Source organism: Microtus oregoni, unplaced genomic scaffold, assembly GCF_018167655.1.
Source record: "Microtus oregoni isolate MIOR12 unplaced genomic scaffold, Mior012 000074F_000, whole genome shotgun sequence".
NCBI classification, from domain to species: domain Eukaryota; kingdom Metazoa; phylum Chordata; class Mammalia; order Rodentia; family Cricetidae; genus Microtus; species Microtus oregoni.
In genome coordinates, this window is record NW_024543987.1 from 792,199 (window position 1) to 817,501 (window position 25,303).

At 44.7% G+C, this 25,303-nt stretch overlaps 1 protein-coding gene across 8 annotated transcripts in view; it reads right to left on the reverse strand.

Moving 5' to 3' along the window:
* Positions 1-25,188, reverse strand: part of Sh3kbp1 (SH3 domain containing kinase binding protein 1) — a 317,007-nt gene extending 291,819 nt beyond the window's left edge. For 3 of the 8 annotated variants that reach the window (XM_041642312.1, XM_041642309.1, XM_041642308.1), the window contains exon 1: positions 24,956-25,185. Coding sequence is in view for 7 of the 8 variants with exons in the window: in XM_041642309.1 (XP_041498243.1) it covers positions 24,956-24,959 (4 nt within the window). In the remaining variant the exon portion in view is untranslated. Of the gene's footprint in view, positions 1-24,955 lie in introns of all 8 variants that reach the window. The other 5 variants (XM_041642315.1, XM_041642313.1, XM_041642317.1 and 2 more) reach the window with 4 other exon arrangements.
* Between the last annotated feature and the right edge of the window lie 115 nt (positions 25,189-25,303).

The window sequence follows — 25,303 nt, forward strand, 5'->3', positions numbered from 1 at the left end:
CAAGCCTGGCTACACAGGAAGTTTGAGGTCAGCCTGCGTACTTGAGTCTGTGTCTGGAAAAAGAACGTCTTTATAAACAATAGAATTCTAGCTATTGTAAGTGCAAGGGAAATTATCCCTATTTAATAATAAAATGATCTTTATATACTAATACCAAGCTTTTGCAAACATATATATATATGTATATAGCAAATGTCTTTCTTTTTAAAGGTGGTGTCTTTCTAGATAGTCCAAAATAAAGAGAAGGAAGGAAGGAAGGAAGGAAGGAAGGAAGGAAGGAAGGAAGGAAGGAAGGAAGGAAGGAAGGAAGGAAGGAAGGAAGGAGAGAGAAAGGAAGGAAGAAGAAAGGAAGGAAGGAAGGAGAAAGAAAGAGAGAGAAAGGAAGGGAGGAAGAAGAAAGGAAGGAGAAAGAAAGAAAGAAAGAAAGAAAGAAAGAAAGAAAGAAAGAAAGAAAGAAAGAAAGAAAGAAAGAAAGAAAGAAAGAAAGAAAGAAAGAAAGAAAGAAAGAATATCAGAGTATATGGGTACAATGGTACATGCTTCTGATTCCAGCACCTGGGAGGCTGAGATAGTATGATCACCTCAAGTTCAAGACCAGCATGTGCGACTCAGTGAGTTCTAGGCCACTCTATAGAGTGAGACCTTGCCTGAAACAAAACAGAGCAAAAAGCCAAAACAAACAAGCAAACAAAATGACAGCTGGGCGTGGCCTTTAATGCCAGCATTTAGGAGGCAGAGGCAGGTGGATCTCTGAGTTCCAGACCAGCCTGGTCTACAGAGTGAGTTCCAGGACAGACAGAGCTACACAGTGAGATCCATTCTCAAATAAAAATTAAAAATGAGAGAGAGAGAGAGAGAGAGAGAGAGAGAGAGAGAGAGAGCAACAGAGAGATGAATCAATGAATCATAGAATTAAAAGAAAATCTAGACCTTGCTTCCAAAACCAAACTTGTTTTTCTATGCATGTAAACTTTACTACACAATTTATTCCAATCTGAACCACAGTTCTGAGTGATTTGTTCTATATTCAAACATAACATTCCAAATGGAATGGCAGCAGCTCCAAAAACAAGCAACAAACAAAAACATATTAATAATTTGACCGAGGGGAAAAAAGAGCAGAGCTGGAGAGATGGTTCTGTGGTTAAGAGCACTGGCTGCTTTTCCAGAGGGCCTGGGTTCAATATCCAGCAATCAAATACCTTTGTGTCCAAAAATACTTTCAGGATAAGAGTTAGCAAGGTCACAAGAACCAGGATTTTGGTTTTATTTCTTTTTGTTCTGTTTTGCTTTCTAATCGAATAGAAAGAAATAGAAAATATCTGATTGAATCATATTTGTGGTGAAATCACAATTTCAAGCCTAACTAAAGATATGTTCATCAGGTTGAAATGTAAAATATGTCCCTTTTAAAAAAATGGTTTCACTATGTAACTCTGACTAGTCTTGAACTCACAATCTTTTTGCCTCTACCTTGTTTATATTGAGTATTACAGGTAATACACAATATATTATAAATATATCATTTCTCAGCCAGGCAGTGGTGGCACACACCTTTAATCCCAGCACTCAGGAGGCAGAGGCAGGAGGAGATCTCTGAGTTTGAGGCCAGCCTGTTCTACAAGAGCTAGTTCCAGGACAGGCTCCAAAGCTACAGAGAAACTCTGTCTCTATATATAGATATATAGAGAGTATATATAGAATTAGTTTTATAAATTATATATAAATATATAAATTATTATAAAATATATAAATTATGTATTTATAAATTATTTTATATATAATTTCTCACTAGGAAATGCACTCACAAAGATGTGAAATACTGGAAAGAGATACTGAGAACCTTTATTTCCAACTCTTGGTTCTGGGGGTTGCAGAATATGCTACTTTTCCTGCAGTGAATTGTGGTCCTGAATGTTGTTCTGCCTGTTCTCTACCCTAACTCTGACAAGTGGGTTTGCTTCCTGTCTCCCATGCCTTCTGCAGGAGGCAGTAGCTTTGAACAAGCCTGGCAGGTTAGGCTTCCTCTTCTCCCAGTCCCTCTAGCAGCCAACACTCGTCTCCAGATCCTTCTGCCAGCTCCTTCCCCCTACTACAATCTCCCTGTCTTCTTCTGAAAACCTTGGTCAGGGGCAAAACAACTGAATGTTTGCTTTTCCTACCTTTCCAAACTAAATTTTGTGCAGCTTCTCCAAATTTCTTTTGAAAACATGACCCAGTGGCATAAATACAATGTTCAGAGCAGCGTAGTTCACAACAGCCAAAAAGGGAAGCAACCCAATTCCTCTTTGCCAAGAGATGAGAGGATAAACAAAATACCATCTATCCCTCCAATGGACCTGATTTAGCCTAGAAAGAGAGGAAGTCTTGGGGCATTGGTGGCAAATGCCACCTAGCTAGTCCAGAGATAGAGACAGGACAAGGCCAGTACTGGCAACTTAGCAAGTCCCTAATTCGGGAACAAAATAAAAATGAAATGGCTTGAGGCAGCGTAGCTCAGTGATAGAGAACAAATGCTAGGTTATGTGTTCAACCCCCAATACCTCTCAAGAGGCCAGAGGAGGTTACTTGGAAACTAACTGTAATCTAGGATATAGTAGATGAAACAGAGTATACTGGAAAGATGAAAATCTTCTGGGATACACTGGATGTCACCAAACTGTTAATCAGGAAGCCTTTAGTTGAAAGAGAGCAGAGAGGGGCATACATGTATTTGGGGAGAGAAAAAGGAAGGGAGAAATGGTGTAATTATAGTAATCTCAAAAATAAAATAAGATTTTTCTTAAAAGGTAACTTCAGTCCAGTCATTAGAAAACACAGTTTTACATAAGCTGACCAAATAACTGATCTCTATGCTCCAGAAGTGTCCAGGTCATGAAAGATGGAGGAGGAACAGTTACAGGCAGAGGGAGTCCAGGGTATTCGAAAACCTGATGACATTATATGATACTTTCAAAATTAAGTAGTATTAGGTCAAATGATGGTTTCCCAGGTCTCACAATAAGCACTATGATTATGAATGGTGTCAGTCAACAGTAGGGGAGACTGGATGGATGAGAGCTATGTAAGAACTCAATATCACTTTTGCATCTTTTATGGAAGTCTGTTAAAAAATAAAAAGCTTTTCTAAAATTTATTTTCATTTTATGTTCATTGGGGTTTCACCTGCATGTGTTTCTGTGTGAGGGTGTTAGATCCCTTGGACCTAGAGTTATAAACAGCTGTGAGCTGCCATGTGGGTGCTGGGAATTGAACCCAGGTCCTTTGGAAGAGCAGCCAGTGCTCTTAACTGTCGAGCCATCTCTCCAGCCCCTCAAAAAAAAGTGTTAAAAATCATCTCATGCTTTCAAAAACAAGCAGTAAAATATACTCTGATGTATTAATTAGTTTAATTCTTACCTGAAGATGATCAGTTTATTCTTGAAGTACTCAAATCAGAAGCTAACACCCCTCCCAGGAATGGTGGGCCAGCAGATAAGACTAATTAGAATCTACTGACTACAAGGTTGATGACCCAGCACCAACAACATAAGCAATGGCTCTGTGACCCACGGACTGGTGAAAATGCTGTGCTGTCATTCTGATTCTCGTAAGAACCACAGAGAAGAATCTAGAAAGATCAGCACTCTACCCCCTTCAGAGAGTAGACCCAGGACTGTGTCAGGGCATAAAATGAAGTGTCTGGCCTCCTTCTGGGGATTAGTTCAATTTTGCCACACTCACATACAGTCTCTGGGACAGAGGATTTAGCACAGCTTCCAGAGCAAGCTACAAGGCTCTTGCCAGGCCTTGTGACTAACAAGAGTCAAGCGTGGCTAGGGTACCTTCTGATCCCAAGACTGTGGGAAATGACCTTCCAAGTTCTCATCTACTGTGTCACAAAAGAACTTGACAGTTCTTGAAAGCACAAAGCAGCAGAGGTCAGCTCACAGCTGATTGTATCTTAGGAGTCTGAGAAAATGGCCAGGGCTCTATGAATATGTACACAATCCATTTGCATCCCCTAGAGCAGAGCTCTCCTGAGACGTGATTACATGGGCTGCTGCTCTCCCCACCCCCCACTGCAGGATACAAGCGGTCACACTGAAACCTTTGTGCTTTAGTGGCAAAAATACAACCCACATCTAAACAGAGACCAAATTTATTTAGCCTAGTCCCTACATTACCTCTACAGAGAAACCAATCCCAAAGCTTAGGACAAAAAAAAAAAAAAACAGGCCTTCCTTTTCTTTTCTTTAGGTCAAAAGTAGTCAGCCCATCTTCTATTTTCTTTCTCCCAAGGGACAGACTGGACTGCCATTTCCTGTCTTCATCTTCCTGCTTCCTCCTTACTCGCTGGCTGACCAGCCCAGCTGTGGCTTGTCCGCTTCAGTCCACACTCCCCCTTTAGCACCATCCCAACACCAGGCTCCAACAGGAGGGTAGCCCTTTGTGAGGCCTACTTTGAGAATTCTACCTTCTCAACTTCCTACAGTGCTGCAAGGATTAAAGCTGTCCTCCACCACAAGCTGCAACCAACATCATTGCCCCCTAGGCCCTATATGAGGTAAACATCTAAAAAAAAGTCCCTAGTATAATATCCCGAATAATGTATCCCCAGCAATGCCCACATCTGAATTACCAGGACCTGTGAATAGCCAGCAAATTGCAATGAAGACTGCTAGTCAGTGGGCCTTAAATCAGGGAGATTAACCTGGATTCTCCAGATGAATCTAACATTATGGAAGAAACACAAAGATGCCAGCCAGAGTGATGAGACGCTAGGAGAGTTCATCTTCTCTGAAAACTTAGAAAGGAAACCTGAGCCAAAGAATGTGGGCAGCCTCCTGAAGCTTGGAAAAAAGAAGAGATTTTTCACTAGTTTCCACAAGAAGAAATACAGCCCTGTCAACACCTCGATGCTAAACACATGAGACCCACTTCAGACTCCTATAGAATTTGGAGACAGTACACTTGTGTTGTTTTTGTGGTGGTCAGGGCAGTATGGTGGTCTGGATGAGAATGGCCCCCATAGGAGTATAGATTTGAATAGCTGGTCCCTACTTGGTGGTGGATCTGTTTGGGGAAGGATTAGGAGGTGTGGCCTTGTTGGAGAAAGTGTGTCACTGGAGGTGGGCTTTGAGCTTTCAAAAGTGTCTGTCTGCCTCCCCCCTCTCCTCTTCCTCTCTGCTTTGTGCTTATAAATCAGGGTGTAAGCTCTCAGCTCTTCTTGTCACCATGCCTTTTCTCTGTCATCATGGACTCACCCCTGAAACTGCCGCAAATAAACTCTTTTCTTCTATAAGTTGTCTTGGTCATGGTGTCTTATCACAGCAATAGAAAGGTAACTAAGACAGGCAGCAACAGGAAACACATAAACCTGGTTATTAAATGTCATAGCAGCATGCTTGGGGTCTAATGAATAAGCAAGTTTTAGTTAAGTAAATTTATCTATGCAAAGTCCACAGCACTTTTATGTCTTGTCTGAAAACATAGCTCCACACCCATAGCTGTGACCAGTTTCCATTCCCCTAGCACTTCATGCCAAAAAAACATGGGTCCACTAACTAAAAACACACGTGGTTTTATGTCACAGGGCAAGTTCTAAAAGGAACACTTGGCTTGTGCCATTCTATGAGGTATCTGTTTGACACAGATCTTTAAAAAGAAAGCCCACTCAGAGTTATTTCTGTAACTGAAGGTGGGCAAGAGCGGGGATAGTAAAATGAGATTATTACTGGGGAAATGAGCCATGGAAGTTAAGCCTCTTCTTTCGTACCATTTAATGCAACACCTTGCAACTAAGGATGATGACACCAATTTCCTTTTGAGAACCACGGACGCTCACAGCGTCTGGGTTCAAGTCTCAGTGTTGCCCTTTAGCAACTTCAAAGGTTGTTTTGTTTTTTTTGTTTTAATGCACTGTTCTTCTGGCCATTTGTTTAGCTGGCGCCATAAGCTCACAAAGAGCCAGAATCGGCTGTTTTCAACATAATCTTCTTGTGGCGAGTACCCTAAATCCACAGTGAGACAGAGCCCCCCTAAGATGGCAGGTGGGGCTGAAAGGGAAGAAACATGGAACTCAGCATCCTTAGTTCAACAGATGTGGGTCTCCTAAGCTCCTTCCAACGAGCTGAGAGGGAAAATTCAAACTCTAACCCTGCCCACCTGACAAAGGTCTTGCTCCTTGATTTCTGTTGCCTGGACTTAAAAGGAGTTAGGGATAACAAGGGCTAGCCTAAAAATAGAAAGTAATGATTTCCAATGCCAGGAGTACGGCCACTTCAGCTCTATTTTCAACAAATCTCAGTTGCCTAGGAAGCAGCATATGGCTCCAATCATCCTCCAAAGTATAAGAACATCCAAAGGTGCAGCTGTCTATGACACAAGAGATGGTCCCCAAATGAGTGGACACACACAACAACCAAAGCAGACTGCTAGCGCCCAAGACAATCGAAAGGGCTTCCAAAAAGGCCAACCACCCTACTGCAATCTCCACTACTGAGACAATTTGAATGTGAGGCCAGCTGACGGGAGTTTCCACTGCCAATTTAGAATATGGAAGACTGTGTTTTTTAACAGGAGGACTTTTTCTAAGCAATTACTCCCTAGTGGAAAGAAATGCTCCTGCTGCAACAGTGGGGTCTGGTTCAGGATGAAAACTTTGAGCCCAGCTAGTGAAGGGAATAAGAAAAACATCCCTCACCGGGGAGGAGGACAGGGGCCAGCCAACACTTCCGTAAAATGCAGGATGAGAGCCCTGTAGAAATAAGTGTGTGGGCTCCCATATCTCAGATCGATCTGTACAACCCGGGGCACACGAAGGCGCTGCATTTCAGACCCAGGAGGAAGTGTGGAAAGCCTGAAAGCTGACCACAACGAAAACTGATAAAGATGATTCTTCCGCAGCAGAGCCGTGGCAGAGAAACTTAGGAGGAAACAGCAGAGCCAGTAAGCCTGCCAGCTGCTCCAGCAACATGGTACACACTTTACAAGAGCCTGATGACAAAATGGGTTATTTCTAGGCAACTCCAACACCAAACAAGCTTCTGTTAATGAGTAGTCAAGGGGCCACAAGATTCCCATACATACAGGGCGAGTGGACCGGTCATAAATTCTATCATGATGTCAAAATCCTCCCGTGTCTATGTTTTTAGATGGTTAAAAAGAAAATTGTTTCCACATATGTAAATGTGCCTTACAACATGGCCAACAGTAGAGAGGACTACAGGTCGTGACGGCTTTCTCAAATGCCTCTGACCATGTGGCCATTTCAGGCCAGCGGAAGCCAATAAGGCATTCCGTTAAATGATGAGTTCTCCCCTAGTTTGGGGGAAAAATCCTCTGCCTTTAAACTCACATTGTTTCTTCTCATTCAACAAATAATTTTCTTTTGCCACCCACCATTATAGGTAACAAATCAAGCTAGATGTGAATCTGAAGGCTGTGATGATGACCCAAAAACTAAGGGGTGGGGCACTAATGTCTACAGAGCATGAGCGTTGGAGTCCTTGAAATACCTGGGTTTCCCCACAAACCTGTGCTCTTCCCCCAGCACTAACCTGTCTTGAATCCTGTCTTGAATACTTCAGAAAGCATCTGAGTTAGGGTAGGAGAGAAGGGAGCAGAACTAGGAACGGCTACAAATGAGGCTTCTGTTCTTCCACCTTCCAGCAATCCAAGTAAAACAAAGGTAAAGAAGAGGTTTCACAAGCCACCTCAAAAGGAAATAGCTCTTCACCAATTGGTGAACTCTTCCCATTCGTAACTCCTAACTGCACAAGCATCGCTTATTTTAGTTAGACTTGCTATTTTCTTCTGCTTCCTAAGCAAGAATTGTGAGCTCCAGACTGAAAACTAAGATTTCCCAAGAGAGGATGAAGGACAACAAGAAGGGACTCCAACAGGCTAAGACAGCAGAGCCCAGGGAAGCTGTGGGTAGGCACTGTTAGAGCCAGCAAAGGACACATGAGTGCTGTTGGCTCCTAGAACATCCTAAGTCATCGCCGCAGAGGGTTTGTCCTAATGGGTATAAAAATGGGTGCATGTGACTAATTACTCACTCAGTTCTTTGTTGTCAGAAGAAAGCAATTAATGGCAAACGAAAAAAAATAGATTTCGAAATCAGCTGCCTCAAGGAGTATGAATGAAACTGCAATTAATCCCCCTAAAGACACCATCTCCAAATAGGACCATATTGGGGATTAGGACATGAACATACGAATAAATCTGGGGGTGCAGAAACTTTCTGGTCCATGGCACATGCCAAAAAATGCTTGCGTATCTCCCTGCGCTCTCCACCCAAAACAAATGAACACACAGACTGAAGGCTAAAAAGGCATTTGGAAAGAGGAGTTTGTTTAGTCTAACCACTATGTGCACAAATGTCTGATAAAGGGTCACCACACACAAAAGGGCCCTGGCCTCAGGGTGCTACTATGAGGGGAGTGTGTGTGTGTGCGCGCGCGCGTGCGCACCTAATGTAAATGCAGGTACCTCTACTTCATTTGAGACAGGTGCATATGCTAGAATAGCTGGTCCACGAGCTTGGGGCGATCCTCCTGTCCCCATTTTCCATCTCACCATAGGCACTCTGAAATTCCAGGAGTGCTTTATCGCATTTGACTCCATGTGGATTCTAGGGATCCAAGCTCAAGTACTCTTGCTTGTGCAGCAAGCTCTTTACTGATTGAGCCATCTCCCCACCCAGATTCTGTCTATTTTTAACATATTTGAGCACTAAATATGTTTCAAGATCTTAATACACATCACAGCATCTAATCATTGTGATGGTAGTGGCTCCCCAGCACTCAAGAAAGCATGAATAGAACAGTAATTGGAACGTGGCAAAACAAAACTGACAGAGTTTTGGTCACTAGTGAGAAATGATGTAGACCTCAAAAATATGGTTTGTTTGGGAGACTATTAGGACATTTCAACTCTATGAGTCACGAACTACTGGAAAACAAAACCCTATCCTCAACAAGTTTACCAGCTCTGATAATGCTGCAAAAATGTATGTACAGCCATGAGGCTCCCAAAACTACGATCATATGATACAGCAGAAACTGATAACTATCTCCAGTCCCCATCTTCTCCTTCCTCTTTTTAAGAAATAAAAACACTTGGCTCCCACAATGGCGCACAGAATAACCACTGCCCTCACATCTGTCCACAGCACAAGTCCCAGTACCTGTGAGTATGTTACTCAACACTGCAAAAGAGACTTTGAAGGTGGGTTAAATCTCAGATCTTCAAGTGGGAAGAATGTTATCAATTGACTGAGTGGGTCCGATGTAATTGTGGGGGATTTTAAAGATGAAAGAGAGAGGCAGAAGAGACAGAAAAGGAGACAGGATGAAGGAAGCAGAGGCTGGAGTGATGTCAGGAGGTGGCCCCTTGAAGCTGGCAAGGCTAAAAGAGGATCATCCCTACCTTGGCATTCTGAACTCTAGAACTATGGAATGAGTCCGCATTGCTCAAAGCCTCTGAGTCCGCCATAATTTGTTATGGCAACAGAAGCAAGCACTCCTCACAATCAGGTTTTGTTGGCACATGGTTGCCCAGCTGATGGTTACTTTTCTTTTTCAATTTTACTTTTAGTCCTGTGTATGTGTGTGCTCACTTAGAAGCGCCTGCAGAAGACAGAAGAGAATATAGAATCCCCCGGAACTGTAGTTACAAGTGGTTTGGAGCCATCTAATGTGGGTGCTAGAACCAAATTCCAGCCCTCTGGAAGAACAGCTAGTGCTCTTAACCACTGAGTCACCTCTCCGGCGCCCTGGAGATGACCATTCCATAGACTTGTGGAGCTAGCTACCTTTGAGACTGGAACCACATTCTTGCCATGGGGTGTTCTTGATGGGTATAGCTGACAGCGATGCGACCAGCAGCTTCCTTAACAAAGGTACACTGCCATGGGGTGCCAGGTTAGGTGATGCTACGGAGGTAGCATCAACTATGTGGATAACAGAGAAGGAGTCTGGTTCCCACGACCTTGCAGAGGGCAGCAGTTTTGCCACCTGAACAGTCTTGTGATTGGCTTGATAGAGAAGAAAAGGCTATACCTGGGGGTCTCTGGGAAAGAGCTTATATCCGAATACATCTGGGAGAGCAGATACTGTTGAGAATGGGAACAGCAGAAATGTTTACACTTTGTAAACATACACTTTGAAGATCCATTAGGCATTGTCTTCTAAAACTCAATGTTCATTTATTTTACCCTTTGCTTTATGTTTTCTTCATCCGTTGGTTAAGAACGAATGCTTGATACACACGCTTTGGAACTCCAACAACTTGAAACCCAGCAAAAACCACTCCTTACTATCACTTTTCAACTTTTAAACGTGTGTACTTTACATGTGTGCCAGAGGCATTTGTAAGAATGGTGATAAGAAGACGCTGGAAGTGATGTGTCATTTAGCTGGACATAGGACAAACACACAGTGGCATACTCAAGACAATGGAAGGAAAAATAAACGAACTGAAAAAGTAGACCCAACAAGCAAGTCTCAAGTCTACAGTTTTAACCCCAGTTATCAAACTAAAACCAAGCAAAACCACACAAATGTTACAAAGGGATCCATAAGAAAAAACTTACTCCAAAAAGGGAGTGAAGGCTTTTTAAGAAGACCCTTGGTAGATATTCCTTCCAGGTCAGAGAGAGAGAGAGAGAGAGAGAGAGAGAGAGAGAGAGAGAGAGAGAGAGAGAGAGAGAGAGAGAGAGACAAAGAACAAACACACGTGCACTGTGTGAGTTCCTCCAAAGAAGACTGGGTTCACAATCACACACTGACAGGGATGCCTGCTGTAGCCCAAAAGATGTCAAGCATCCCACCTACATTCAGAATCATTTTTAATACCTTGCACCATGTGAAAAGGCCCCTATGAGAAGCGTATGAAGGATAGATTCTCCCTGCGGTTGGAACACAGAAGAAAAAATGGGAGGCACAGGTACGCACAAAAGACTCCACTAAGCACCTGTCACAGAGCCGACATCTCTGAAACACCATCTCGCCTCTGTCTGTATTGATTTGAACTTCGGCAGCCTAATTTATGCTTAATTTGTGAATTCATTTCAGGTTTATACTTGTAAATGAGCTAAAAGCAAAAACAGTTTGTCTGTAGTTAAATGCCTGCATTTTCAAGTAACATTATTATTATATAGTTTAAAGCAATTAAAAAGGAAATTCTGACACATGCTACCAGATGGATGAACCTTGGAGATAATATGCTGAATGAAATAAGCCAGACGGTCACAAAAGAATAAGTGAACTCACGGCATGATCCCATCTGTATGAGGGACATAGAAGTAAATTCACGGAGACTGGGAGTAGGATTCCAGCTGCCAGGAGGACCGGAAGAGTTTCACCTCAGAAAGATGGAAGGATGAATGGTGATGGTGGTACACCACAATGGGAATGTTCTTAACAACGCTGAGCTTCAGGCGTGGAAACTGAGTATGTGTGTTACATGTATATGTCACAGTGCATATGCGGTGGTGAACAACTTTCAGGTAGGCTCCCTCTTGTTTCTGCTGAGTCCCGAGTACTCCAGGCTAGCCAGCTGGAGAGGCACTAGGCTGTTCTCCTGGTTCCACCTCCCATCTCCCCTAGGAGTGCTGAGACTTCAGATACACACCACCACATCTGGATGGTTTCATGTGAGTTCTGGGAATTGATCTTGCACATCAGGGTCATGTGGCTAAGCATTTTCACCTGCTAAAGCCATCTTCCCATTACCCAAAAAGAGTAAGTTTATGCTTTGTATAACTTACCACGATAAAAATAAATAAATGCTAATAAACATTCAAAAGTTTAAGGCAAAACAGGGGTTCATAGGAAATAGTTCCCTTGTGAGGGGAACTTCAACATTAGTCATTTGAGCAAATCTATTTTGAGTCTCTGAATCTCCAACTGGGCGAGGAGGGGGGTGGCCAGCAGCTACCAGAAGTTTCTTTAAAGCTCAAAAAACTGTCTTCAAATATGGTGGGCTTTTCCGAAATGGACACTTTTCCTTCTTTCTGGATAAGCAGAATTTGCTCAGAGGTCTTCTGCTTCAACCACTGTTTGTATGATTCCAGAAATGACCACACCACACTCTCCACCCAATGAGGAAAAGGAAAGTTAAGCAAACTATGGCCGTGGGTGAGACTTCAGCTGTCTTCCAGTCACTATGTTCCAGATCTTACACTTAACAACCACCCAATAAACATTTGGATATGTTCATGAATCCCAATATACAACAGTACCAAGTTAACTACTCTGTTTACCCAACAAATTCACAAGTTATAGTTAGAATCTGGTAAGGTAACATAAACACACTAGATACTATTGCTTTTTACCAACTGTGAATTTCATAACTTTCACAGAAACCTGCCCCTAGGAGGCCATCATAGATAGTCAACTATGTTTTTACCAAGTATGCAAGCTGACATTTAGTGGATACTTGGCTAAGGAAAAAAAATTCTTTACATAAGGTTGTCCATTAGTAAAATGCATGAAATGAGAAAGATTTTGAGGTGGGTCTCCAGACTGGGTTCTGGTAGTTATAGTCACTCAGCTTGATGCTTTTTGAAGATTGAAGATACTGAAGCTTTCTGTTTGTGTGTGAATTATCTTTGGGACTGGGTCTCATTTTGTAGTCCCTGCTGAAGCTGGACCCACACCCACACCTATTGAACTTTTTTTTTCTTTTCTTGAACGGGGTTAGGTCTCACTGTGTATGTCAAGTTGTCATAGAACTTGTGATCTTCCTGCCTCTGCCTCCTGAGTGCTGGGATTCCAGGTGTGCGCACCACCACGCCCACCTTTGAGCATAACGTATCAATCATAATTATATCATGGATGATGACACAAAGCTCTGTGGTTCTGGGGAAGAAAGTTCCTGCAAACATCAGTCAGGTGGTGAAAGTCAAAGGAGGAAGGGAAGGAGAAAGAAAGAGATGGGGATGAAAGCAAACCCCCAGGGAGTTTCAGTTTGCACTGGGTAAGAGCCGTGGGTAATCTCTGCAGATGGTACAATGGTGTGGGGACAGGAAAGCCTCAGCCACTACTTCCTTTAGAGGCATGGCACAATTCTTTTCTCCCCTCCCCACTTTAAGTCAAACAAGTTGTTGAAGCAAAACTGTAAGAAAACATAAGCGGGTAAGGCTCCTCCCAGGCCACAGGTGATAAAACTCCCAAGACCGAAGGAAGCCATTCTCATTCTCATGCACAGAGCCCCTTCCAATTGCTGAGAAGTCCTTGCACACAGGACACAGATAAAAAGTGCTCCGCTGCCTACCACTTCATTTCCTTAAGGGGAAAAAGGGGAAATATGGAGGCTGGAGAGATTTCTGTCGTTGTCTTTGCTGCTTTTGTAGAGGATTTGAGTTCCTTTCCACAGCCCCCATGTCAGGTGGCCCAGAACTTCCCATAACTCTAGCTTCAGGTGATCCAATACCCTCTTCTGGCCTCCACAGGCATCTGCACACGTATGCACACACCCACCCATAGATAGACAGACACGTAACTAAGTAACTAAAAAATAAACACAAATCTTAAAAGGGGGACAATATTACATCCTCATAATACAAAGATAATGGAAGCAAACTAAATGCTAAATGATGGAGAAATTAAGATGCATGAGTGCAACTATTCAGCTACTAAAAACATCAGCTTAGAAGATTACTATGAAATTAAATGAAAACATGAATATGTATGTGTGTGTGTACATATCATGTAAACATATCCATAATCATATGCTAAAAATCCCCAAAAGAAATATACTTGCTGTGCTTGAGATATGGCTCAGCAGGTAGGAGTCCTCACTGAGCAAGCATGACAACCTGAGTTTGGATCTCCAGAAGCCATGTCAAAGCCAGACTCAGTGACATGTGTCTAGAATCCTGTGGCAAGATGGGAGGTGGAGACAGGAGAATCCTCAAAGGGCAGCAAATGTGGAGAGCACAGCACAGCAGCAAAGAGATAGCCTGCCTCAAAAGCAAGGTGCAAAGTGAGAACTGGCACCCAAGTTTGTCATCTGGCATACACAGACACACACGGACACCTCCCCTGTTGACAAAAAAAATAAATATTTTAAATAAAAATATCAAAATAAAATGATAGGGGTTGTATTAAGAACTGTATGGGTGGTTAATTGAAGTTCTCCTGTTATTTTCTAATTTCTGCATATAAACATTATGTGCTTATAAACAAAAATTCTTTAAAGCTAGCTAACACTGGAGCCAGAATAAAACCACTGCCCTAGACTCTCCCAGGCCCTCAATAGATGAAGCCCTCTACACCCCGCTGAGAAAGCCCTGACAGCCAGCACCTCCCTGTTCCCCTAGACTCCCAGCTGGCTGACTGTCCCCTGGGAAAAGCCTCCTCACCCTAGTCCCCCCTCCCTAACTCTTCCTGCCCTTTGAGGAGGCCTGTCTGTAGAGGCAAAGAGTGGATGCTCCCCAAGCTTCCTCTTCCCTAGGGAGAGGACACATCCCCCCCTTCAACCTTCCCCCCCCCGCACATGGCCAGCTTAACTTTAGACCACAGAGATAAACAATATTTTTATTGGCTCTAAGACTGAACGAAAAAAAAAGAGATAATAGTACCTTTGAAAATCTGAGGCACATCTGAATCCTCTATGGGAGATGGTTTAAAGGAAAAAACAGGATGTCAGAGAGGTGGGGGTGTAGGAGACAAATGGGTTGGGGGGATGGGGAAGAGAGAAGGGTTTCAAGGAAGAGAGCTGGGTTAGAGGAAGAATCCGGGGTAGACAGCTGGGATCCTGTAATGCTAGCATTTGGGAAACTGAGGCAGAAGTACTGTGAGGTCCAGGCCAACCTGGGACAAAAAGTAAAAACCTGTCTCAAGAATGAGGGAAGGGGAGACATGGAGCAAAAGGGATGTAGGAGATAGGGCTATAGACCAGAGAGGAAGGGGGCCAGAGTGAAGGAGAAGGGTGGGGAAGCTGGACACAAAGAGAGAGAAGGGTGAGAGGATGCCCAGGATAGAGGAAGGGGTCAGGGTGGATGGGGTGGGAAGTCAGACGGACAGTGAGGGGAATAGGGGACAGAGCAGGAAGGGGGGCTAGGGGACAGAGCGGGGGGGGGGTGGGCTAGGACAGAGCGGGGACTAGGGACAGAGCAGGGGGGCTAGAGACAGAGCGGGGGGGGGGGCTAAGGGACAGAGTGGGGGGCTAGGGGACAGAGAGAAAGAAGGAGGGGAGATGAGGAAAAAAAGGATCTAGATTTTTATTTAAAAATAATGGAGGAAGACAGAATGTGAGGGTGCTGGAAGAGGCCAGGAAGTGAGGAAGGAGAAAGATATGGGGGATGAGAGGAGGTGAAGAAACAGAGAAAGTGGGGAGGTGTAGGGAAGAAGGCAGGAGAGAGGGAGAAGCAGACAGCCAGAGGGAAGCAAGATGGGAGAGTCCCTTGTTCCCTTCCCTCAACTCATAGCAGCCCCAGGGGTTAACCCAGGAGGCTATGGCTGTTTTTCACAACTGCTTCATCTCTTCCTCCATTTAAAAACCCACAGGTTCCCTAAAACAAACCAGACGATGTCACAACTGTACCCTTCCCCCATGAAGTGTTATCACCAACCCAGGCAAGTGCCTCCAAATGCTTTTTACGGGCCACCAACTCAAAACCAGAAAACTGAACTCCATTAAACAATACAGGCTCTCAAAGGGGGAATACACACACACACACACACACACACACACACACACACACACACACACGATTCAAGAGTATGACCCTCTATACAGGAGAGGCCACACTGCCTCTCATCATTAGCCCCTGTGTTAAGACAAAGACAGCACAAACAGACCCACGGCACGCCCTGATATTCCAGCTGATGACTTGAAGCATTCTCTGTGTGTCTGTCCCAAAGGCAGCCCCACAAGCCCATCATCACACTGGATACTGTTCTGCAAGGCAGGACTTCAGGGCCATCAATGTACCCTGCCACCCCCAGTGTCTGTCATGCGTCTGCCACCAAGTTGGCCCCCTTAAATTTTACAAGACGATTAGAACTAGGTACTGGCCTCACTGTCTCCTTGTGGCTGGGGAGCAGCCACCTCTGTGGAGGGATGGATTCTGACTCCAGTGGGCTTGGAGTTCACAAGAGGAATCTGGAACTGAGAACAAAGCAAATGTGCACATGGAAACTGCAGTATGCTCTGTGAACACGATGCATAGTGAGAATGCGGACAAGGAGAGACAGCCATTGTCCTGCTGGCTGGACCAACCTCAGTTCCCAGCTCTCCTTCAGCAGGTATCCTTGGCTTGCATGAAAGTACCCTGTAACTGAGGATAAATGTTGTGTTTTTCAGATGAGCGGGCTCCGGATGTATACACACGCACCACACACACACTCACTCATGCCCAGTGAAAGAGGAAAGACAGCTCTTAACTCAGCTAACACCTTAGCCCTAGAGCAGCTGAGAATCAGGATGGCGTTTCTATCAGTTAAGAGCACTGGCCAGTTAAGATTTCAGATTATAACAGTCTCTCAGAGAAATTTTGCCAAAGTCACATGTCCTGTCAAAGAGGGTGGGGAAGCTGGGGTGCAGCTGACTTGGGCAGCATATGCGACGTCCTGGTTCCATCCCTACCACAGCAAAGACAGATGAATGAACAAGAGGACTCAGCCACAGAATTGCACAGCACAGCCCCAGTGAGCAAAAACCACAAATGCAATAGAAATGTACTCATCATCCATCAACTACGACGTTAAAAAATGAGGGGGAAAATGAAGATACTACCTATCCATCGCATGAAACCTCCTGCGAAAGAAAACTCCAAAAACAAACCACCAAGAGACAATGAGAAGGGTCACAGCCTATCCGGAGTCATGAATGGGAAAGAGAGACTTTCGTTTTTGTTTTCTTGAGTGTCTCATGTACCAAGGTTCTCCTCAAATTACGTTCATACCACCACAACCAAAAAAGCCTTTAGCTACCTTATTATTTTTCCTTTAGCATTCTGAATATTGTGAATAAGTAATCTATTCTAAAATCTAGCTTTAAAAATAATATTAAGTTGGGCTGGAGAGATGGCTCAGCAGCTAAGAGGTTGCTCTTTCAGAGGATCCAAGTTCAGTTCCCAGCAGCCACACAGCAGTTCACAACCATCTGTAACTCTAGTTGCAAGGGATCAGATGCTGTCTAGAAAAAAAATCCAGCAAAAACACAAGAGTTGGTGTTTACATGCCATAACTTAAGGAACTGAAGGGTTTTGTTGTAGTTGTTGTTGTTAGTTTGTTGGTTGGTTGGTTTTAGGGTTTGGGGGTTTGCTTTTTGGGGGGTGGTTTTTTGAGACTGAATTTCTCTGTGTAGCCCTGGCTGTCCTGAAACTCACCCTGTAGAAGGAGCTCAAGTTTAAGGAGATGGTGATTTCAATTGTCTATACATACTGTTCTACAGCACTCAAAGAGATGAATTTGCTATGCAAAATGGGTAATGAATGAGCATCAAAATATTTATAGTATGTATATACTCCAAGATGGTGGGGTGAGTAGTAAGAAGTGCCTCTCCTTGCCTCTCTGTCCCTGCACCTGGGGACAGACTGGCCTCCTGGGGTGGCTCCACCACCTTCCAGGCCACTAGAAGGAAAAAGTAAGCAAAGACCTTTGCTTGCCAACTCAACACTCAACAAATAGCGCATGAGTTTTATTATTACTGCTTTTCCTCCTAAGACTAAATATAAGCATGGTTTATCACTGAGGTAAAAGCCACTGGCTACAGTCTGTTTAGTTTAAGTATCCCTTGATGAAAAAGACAGAGCTGCCCAAAAGATAAGTATCTACACAGCACAAGGATCAAGTTGGAAAACAAGTGCTCACCATCAACCGGTGACCTTTTGCTATGGGAAGGAATTTCAGGGACAAAACTATTGACTGCCATCAACCCTGTGTAAAATCTAGGCATCAGTTTGGCATTGCAATGTTTTCTTCAGAATCCAGGCATTCTCAAGAAATTCCAGCGATTCCTAAGGAAGCAACTACCCAAGCAAGTCATGCCAACTGCTTCTGGATGTCAAAATACACCCAAATGTCTGTCCTGAGATGACAGGGATGTAACTAGGGAAGGTTCCTGGAGGATAAGCAAGATGAAGTGTCTTCCAGAGGAAACAAGGGCCAAAACATTTTCAAAACAAAACCATGCTTCCTTTTTCTGGTATTCCTTAGGAAATCTCAACTGGGTGCGCTGGGCTTTCAAGTTTTCTCTAAAGTACCTAGCAGGCCCGGGAGCCTGGGACTGTGAGCTTCACATTAGAGGAGTGACTTAAACAGTTCTAATGCTGGGGAGTGGTGATGGCTGCAGAGCACCATGAATATGATTTCATATTACCAAATTGCAAACATAAAATAGTAAAGTTTCTTACATACATTTACACAGATTTAAAACATAGTGATGTATTATATCAAACACCAGGAAACCCCATGGTATAGCTCAATAAAGCTGTCTTTTAAAAACAGACTGGGAACCAGGTGTTGTAGTCCAGGCCTGTAATCCCAGCGCTAGGAAAGTGGAGAACTCAAACCAAATCTTGAAGAAATAACAAGTTCCAGGCCAGCCTGGACTATATAGTGAAACTGTCTCAAAGCTAGAGGTGTAGTGCAGTGGTAGAGCCCTTGTCTAGCAAGCCTGAAGCTCTGGGTTTAATCCCAAGTACAATAAACACACACACACGCCCACACTCACACACCTTCCCTGCTGAAGAGGCTACAACAAGAACCACTAGAGAAGTGGAATCTTGACATTGAAAGAGAACCTAGAAGTTGGGTGTTGCTGTCTCCTCAATTTTGGAGTCATCGGTTGCTCCTAGGGACCACACACTATAACTCCGTGAGCCTCGGCCTCATCAGCAAGTGGAATAGGCCTGACAAGACAGAATAGTCTAGCATTTCGATTCCAGAGACTGAGAAATGACGACCAGAGCGAGGAAGAAGTGTCTGTCTTGAAACTTGTAGTTCTTCACCCAAGCCACGGGACACGTAAAGTGTTACTCTTTAGGCCACCAGGAGCTGTCACGAACAGACCTTGCCAACCTAATTTGCCCCCAGGCGGGGTGGGGGTATGCAGAGAACTGCACATACACACGCACACACTGCTGGCAGTCCACAGTCTCAGGCATTACAAGTAGTAACTACACTTGGGGGAGAGGGTTACTCAGTCATTAGCATATGGCACTTGCTGTATGCCTGGCAGTGAGCCAGGGCAGTGGAGGTGGGGGATACCCAGTTGGAGATGACAGACTTCATACAAGATGAAATATTGTCCAGTAATCTTTGGAGTGGTCTTCACGAGATGAATGAAGGGTATAGAGGCTACATAATGGGCTCCTCAAGAACCTCCATGTCCTAATCCTCAGAATGTGGGACTCGTAAAGTTAAAGCTCTTAAGTAGAGGGTTTCCTGATTCTCAAGTGGGTCAATAAATAAGTCTTTGTAATAGATAGGAGGAGAGATTAAGACAGATGTGAGAATAGGAAAGCAGAGGCAGGAAAGATGCAGTTAGGAACCAAGGAAATGCAAGAGCCCAGAGAAGCTGGACAGGATGAGCAAAATCCTCCAGAAAGAAGGCAGCCCTTCCCACACTGATAGTGACCCTAGAAAACTTACTTTGAACTTTGGACCTGCTGTATTAAACCACTAACTTTGTATTTATCTGTTACAGCGGCAACAGGAAACTCATACAGGACAACTACAAAGCATACAAGAGTTGCATGCACTCCCCAGGGAAGGAGCTGTATGGGCCTCCACTCAGAAGACTGAACACATGTGAAAAGAGAAGGTCTGGAGTGGCTACCAAGCTTCAGGAGATTCTCTATGGCAGCGGTTCTCTACCGGCCATAAAACTATTTCATTGCTATTTATAACTGTAATTTTGCTACTGTTATGAATTGTAATTGGAATGTGTAAACAAAATCATAGTGCAGATATGCAGGAGAGCTTATATGTGACCCCAAGTAGTCAGTGACCCACAGGTTGAGAATCACTGCTCTAAGGCATTTCTCAGAGGGCAGGCACATGGGGCCCATTCCAGAGATACTTAGGGCTCAACTAGAGACGGCAAGAGTAGTAGGGGAAACTGGGAGTAAGTAAATAGGGTGTCTAAGAAGCCAAGAAATGGGGTTCCAGTCTTCGCAGACTCAAAAGTTAATTCAAATCAATTCAAAGATTCTGAGGACTGTGTCTGTGTGTTTTGTGAACAGGAGGCAGACTGTTCATGAGTTACAGTGGCCATCGGGGCAGTGCCAGAGACGGTCATCCTCAAAGGTGTAGGCTCTATGTCTCAAGAACAAAGATAAGACCAACAAATGCAAAGCGGAACTATAAAGGAGGTGTCTGAGTCTGCTCTCCCTTGCTCTAACCAAATACCCTGGGAGGTCAGTAAGTCCAGGCACAGGGCATTGGTGTTTGCCTGGTCCAATTAAGGGCTGCTCTGTTGTTCCATACCATGGTGGAGGATATCAAAACAGGTTTCTTCCTGTTCCTATAAAGCCACTAATTCTATCATGGAGGCTCACTCTCATTACCTCATCCAACACTACTTGCCTCCCAAAAGCTTCAACTCCAAATATCATTAACATTAATTGGGGGATTAAGTTTTCAATGCGCAAATACAGGGGGATATATGTTTTTTAAAACTATAAAGTTTAAAAACAAAGATAGAACCTTCAAGGAGGAAGAAAGGGATTAGTTATGAATGCCCAATGATCCAGGAGAAACAAGGAAAAGGTGTACTTAATACAAGTATGGGAGGAAGAACACTGCTGTTTCTCAGAAGCCCAGATGTGCACAGCCTAATGCCCAGAACATCTTGTTAGGAACAGGGTACCTCAAGCACTCCAACGAGCCAGGAGCATCACTGAAAAGGCAAGAAGCTTGTGTACTTGACCATGCATCAGAACCACATGGTTCAGCAGGTAAAGGGACTTGCTGAAAACTACAACCACCTGAACTCTATCCTTGGTACCCACAAGATGGAATGAGAGAACCGGTTCCCACGAGCTATCCTCTAACCACCATGAGCACATCACGGTGCATGTGTCTGTGTGCTTGAAAAGTTAAAAATTAAAAAAGAACCTCCTAGAGGACTTATTCAAGTGCTGATTGCTGAACCCCACTGTCCAAGGTTCCTGATTTTGTAGGTCTGTTGAGATACGACTGAAGAATTTCTGTCTCTCAAGTGATCCCAAGGTACGGCCCTCTGCAAACCACTGTCAGTAGCTCTCCTCTACAGAAAGGGTTCTGGTATTTGCCAGGGCTCTTTCTTTCTCACACAGCACCTGATCTCTTTGTTCTCAGCAGCCTGCACTGGATTACTCCATGTATTTCCCTGGTATAGCTTTCCAGTTGCTCATTTCTCTCAATATTGAACAAAAGCCCAAGACTAAAGCTAGCTGATATTAAAGTAGTAGTCGTGGAACATGTCCTTAAAATAAAAAATAAAATAAAAAACAGAAGCCTTGCTCCCCACCCACCACCTCCAGTCAACTTTGAGGAGCAGAAAAGGGGATCCTACTACTGGGAATCTGGCTGGGCGCCACATCCCTCAGGGCAGCAGCATCAGGCACGGCCAGTCTGTGATCAGAACAGGACAAGACACAAAGCCACCCCGTAATCATGTGTGAACACAGACAAAACATGAACTTTGTCCAAACCATAAATGCGAGCAGCCATCCCCTAGTCTTGCTAATGTGAGTATCTGCTGCTTTTATGCCAACTCCAGATTTTGCCTGGCTCCAATTTTTCCCTCTTCCAGAGAACATTTGTTAAAATAGTCAATCCCAGAAGTAGCTCTGGCAGCCTCCAAGCCAGAACAATGTCTGGCTCCTTCAAATGCTCCCCGAACCACCTGACACAGACACAAAGCCCCTAAGTCCGCCTCTCTTACACCCCGTTGCTCAGAGGCCCCATGGTCCTCATGGTGTGCAAGAAGAAAACTCAGCTTGTTAAATCTCGGGTGTGTTCCCAGGGAGGGTGGGTGACTCACACTCTCCTCAAAGACATCATCCTCACCTGCTCTCCAACCTACACGAGATTCCTCTTCTCATCTTTCAGGACGCTCACTATAGCGTCTATTCACACACTGCCACATCCCTTGCACACACACCCTTCACTAAACTGAGAAGTTTAAGTGGGTCAGTCTAAATGTAACGCACACCTGTTTCCTGGCACAAAGCAGGAAATAAATACATAATGAGATGGACTCTAGGAGGACAAATACTTATCACTGCGGGTAGCATACTTTAAGAAATTACAAGCATGAGCATTTTCAATAGATATGAGTAATGCAAAGGTAACTGGAGGAGTAGAATAGGAAACAACCAGGTCTCTGCAACAGCAATGGACTCTGCAAAACAAAGGAGAGAGCCCTTCCTTCCATATTTAACTCAAGATGTGTTTGTAGAAGGTATTGCGTTGTATTGATTTTAGCTTTCATTCAGCATGGTCAACCACTGACACAGCATTGCCCCAAGCTGCCCAAACTTTGCTGTTACTCTGGAAATCCTTCAATGTAAGTCACTTGCTTGGCTTGCAAACCCTTCACTACTCCCAGATTTGGGTCACAGTACTTGCACTGCTCTAATTAGAAGAGGCTTTCCCTGTGTCTGGCACCATAGGCCCCTCCCAGGAGGTTCATAGTGTTTTGTAAGAGACCACTGCATAACTAGCCAGCTTCATTTCAGGGTTCGGGATTTCGTGACTTTCAGTTAGTGTTCAGATCATGGACTACATGATATGATTTGATTATGTTACTCATCAACAGAAAAATCATCAGGCCAAGCAAGATTATCAGAGTGGTAAATGAGCTAAATCTTCTGAAAACCAGAGAGATTTGGAGAAAGGGAGTGTGTGTGTGGGTGTGTGTGTTTTCTTGTGCCACCTTGCACAGAATCCTAGCACCACTAGGTCTTTCTATTAGAAAACAAATAGAATCAACTATTAAATATCTGTACTTCATTGCAAATATACCACTAAGGACTCTTTAGAAAACAGCAGGTGATTTTTCCTCACAAATGACTACAAACACCTTAAATTCCACTTAGGCACATTGTAATGAATTAAATGGCATTCATTTTGCTCTTGGTGCCTCTGTGTATGAACTCCTGAAATAAATAATAATTGATTGCTGCATAATGGCTACAATTTTAAAATGATACTGGAAAGGGCTATAAATTGCAGAAGCACTCTCTCATTTTCTTAAGAGAGTCTAAAGAATGCAAACAGTTTAGATCTCAGTGATAAACAGGTCTGCTGCTTCTTAAAGGAGACGCCATCCTCTTTCCATTGAGACCTACACAGCAAAGCCTGCCCAGGCAAACTGACAACTTCCTTTTGTATAGAACTCTTTCAGTAACCCACCCCAAATGAAAGGTCATCCCAACAACATTTCTTATCGTGTTGGGAGAAAGCAGGGCATTCCAAAGTGACCTATAAGGGTTTAAAGGCATTTACTTTGGCCATTGGACTCATTCATTCATCTTAAGGCAAAGCAAAACAAGAGTATGAATTGTCGTGTCTTCCATGGAGTAGGAGGGTTCGGTCCATCCACTCAATATTGATTTAGAGCCTAATCTGCACCAAACATCAAAGAAACCCATTGTGAGCAGCACCATACAATCCAATGCCATCCCAATGGTGACTGAGCCCAGGTAGAGGAGATAAATAGGTAATACTGCGGTGGGAAAAAGTGTCGTATGAAAAAGGAATTCATTTAGACCTGGAGTGGTATGACATCACATCAGAAAAGGGCTCTGGGAAAAAAGTGACACGTAAGTTGAGAGGCCACCAGATCACTACCACTTTGGAAAAGGGAAAGGCATTTTAGAAAACAATCACAAATGGGAATTGAACTTCACTGACCAACAACTTACTGGGTTGGACGTCTCCTTCAGTGCTTGTGTATGTATGAGCATCCTGCGACTCCTGCCTACCCTTTCTGGCTGGTGTACCAATATCCTATTACCTGAATACAGAAAAGTCTCACTTTATGACGATTTATTATAATGTGCAGCCTGCTATCCTTGGCCTAGAAACACCCAAAAATAAGCTGCTAGAGGCACAAAAAGCTGGCTGGCTATCAGCAAGACTTAGGTAAACCAAACGTTTAATAGAGACCAGACAATCACAAGTCCTTTGCTCAATAAAGTGTTGGTTCCTCTGGGCAGTAAGGTGGGTCCCACACCGTCAGGTCTATAGTAAATGGGACCCAGAAGACCTAATGCTAGCTGCCTACATGGAAATTATGTTTTCTAGGTAAATCAAAAACTGGATCACTATTTCCAGTTCCCGGCCCTGCAGACTTAGAGGAGGACATGGGAAGTAGCCTTTGAGGACCTCAGAGTGGAGAGAGGGCCAGACTGGGAGAAGACAGAGAGAGTGAGAGCTGGAAGCACACGCGGGGGTTGCAGGAAGAGCTCAGGACCCTGGGACAGCCAGCCCACCAGGCCCCGTACTGGGGCGTTTCCTAACCTCCCATCACCCCATCAGCCGGCAATAAGGGCAATCTAACCCTCCCCCAAAGACCCCGAGATTCTAGGTCCTTCTCAGCCCGGGCCAGACAGGCACCAAGAACCCCAAGAACCCTGCAGAGGGCCGGGACCCACTAAATCCAGGTACCCGCGTCCGCAGCGCAAGGGAGGGTGCGCTTGGGTAAGAAAAATGGCAAAGACAAAACTCTCCCCGCCCACCCGAAAAAGCCAACCACACCCCCTGCATCCCTCAACCCAAGCAGCCCCGGAGCCAACCCCCGCGATTCTCTGCCCAGGCCCCCTCGGGTTCCTGTCCCTGCCGCGCGCGCGGGCTCCGCAGGGACACTAAAGCAAGTGAGAGTGAATCGGGGTGCGCAAGGCGAGGGAGGGCGCCCAGCGCGGTGTCACTCTCCGGACCCGGCTCCGGAGCGCCCTCCCCGGGTCCGCGGTCCCGGGATGGGCGCGCCGACCCTACACACAGGGTTGAGCAGCCCCAGCACTCACCCATTGGCGCCAAGCCGGGCAGAGCCGCCGAAGCAGCGTTAAAGTTGGCGGAACCGGGCGTGGGATTCGGAGCGCCGAGGTCGCGGCGCGGGGATCGGGGACACGGGCGTTGGGACGCGGCTGCAGCTGGGGGTCGGCTTCTTCCTCAGTAACGGTGGTAGAGGCTCAGCGCTGCCCGCTGCTGCCTCTGCTGCCGCTGCCGCTGCTGCCCTGGGGCGACTCCTGCTGCTGCTGCTGCTGCTGCATCGCGGCCCCGCTGCGCCCGGCTGCTCCGGGTTTCCTGCTCTCCGAGAGTGGAAATTGCGAAAAAGAAAAAAAAAAAAAAAAATCACCGCCCTGCCCAGTGCA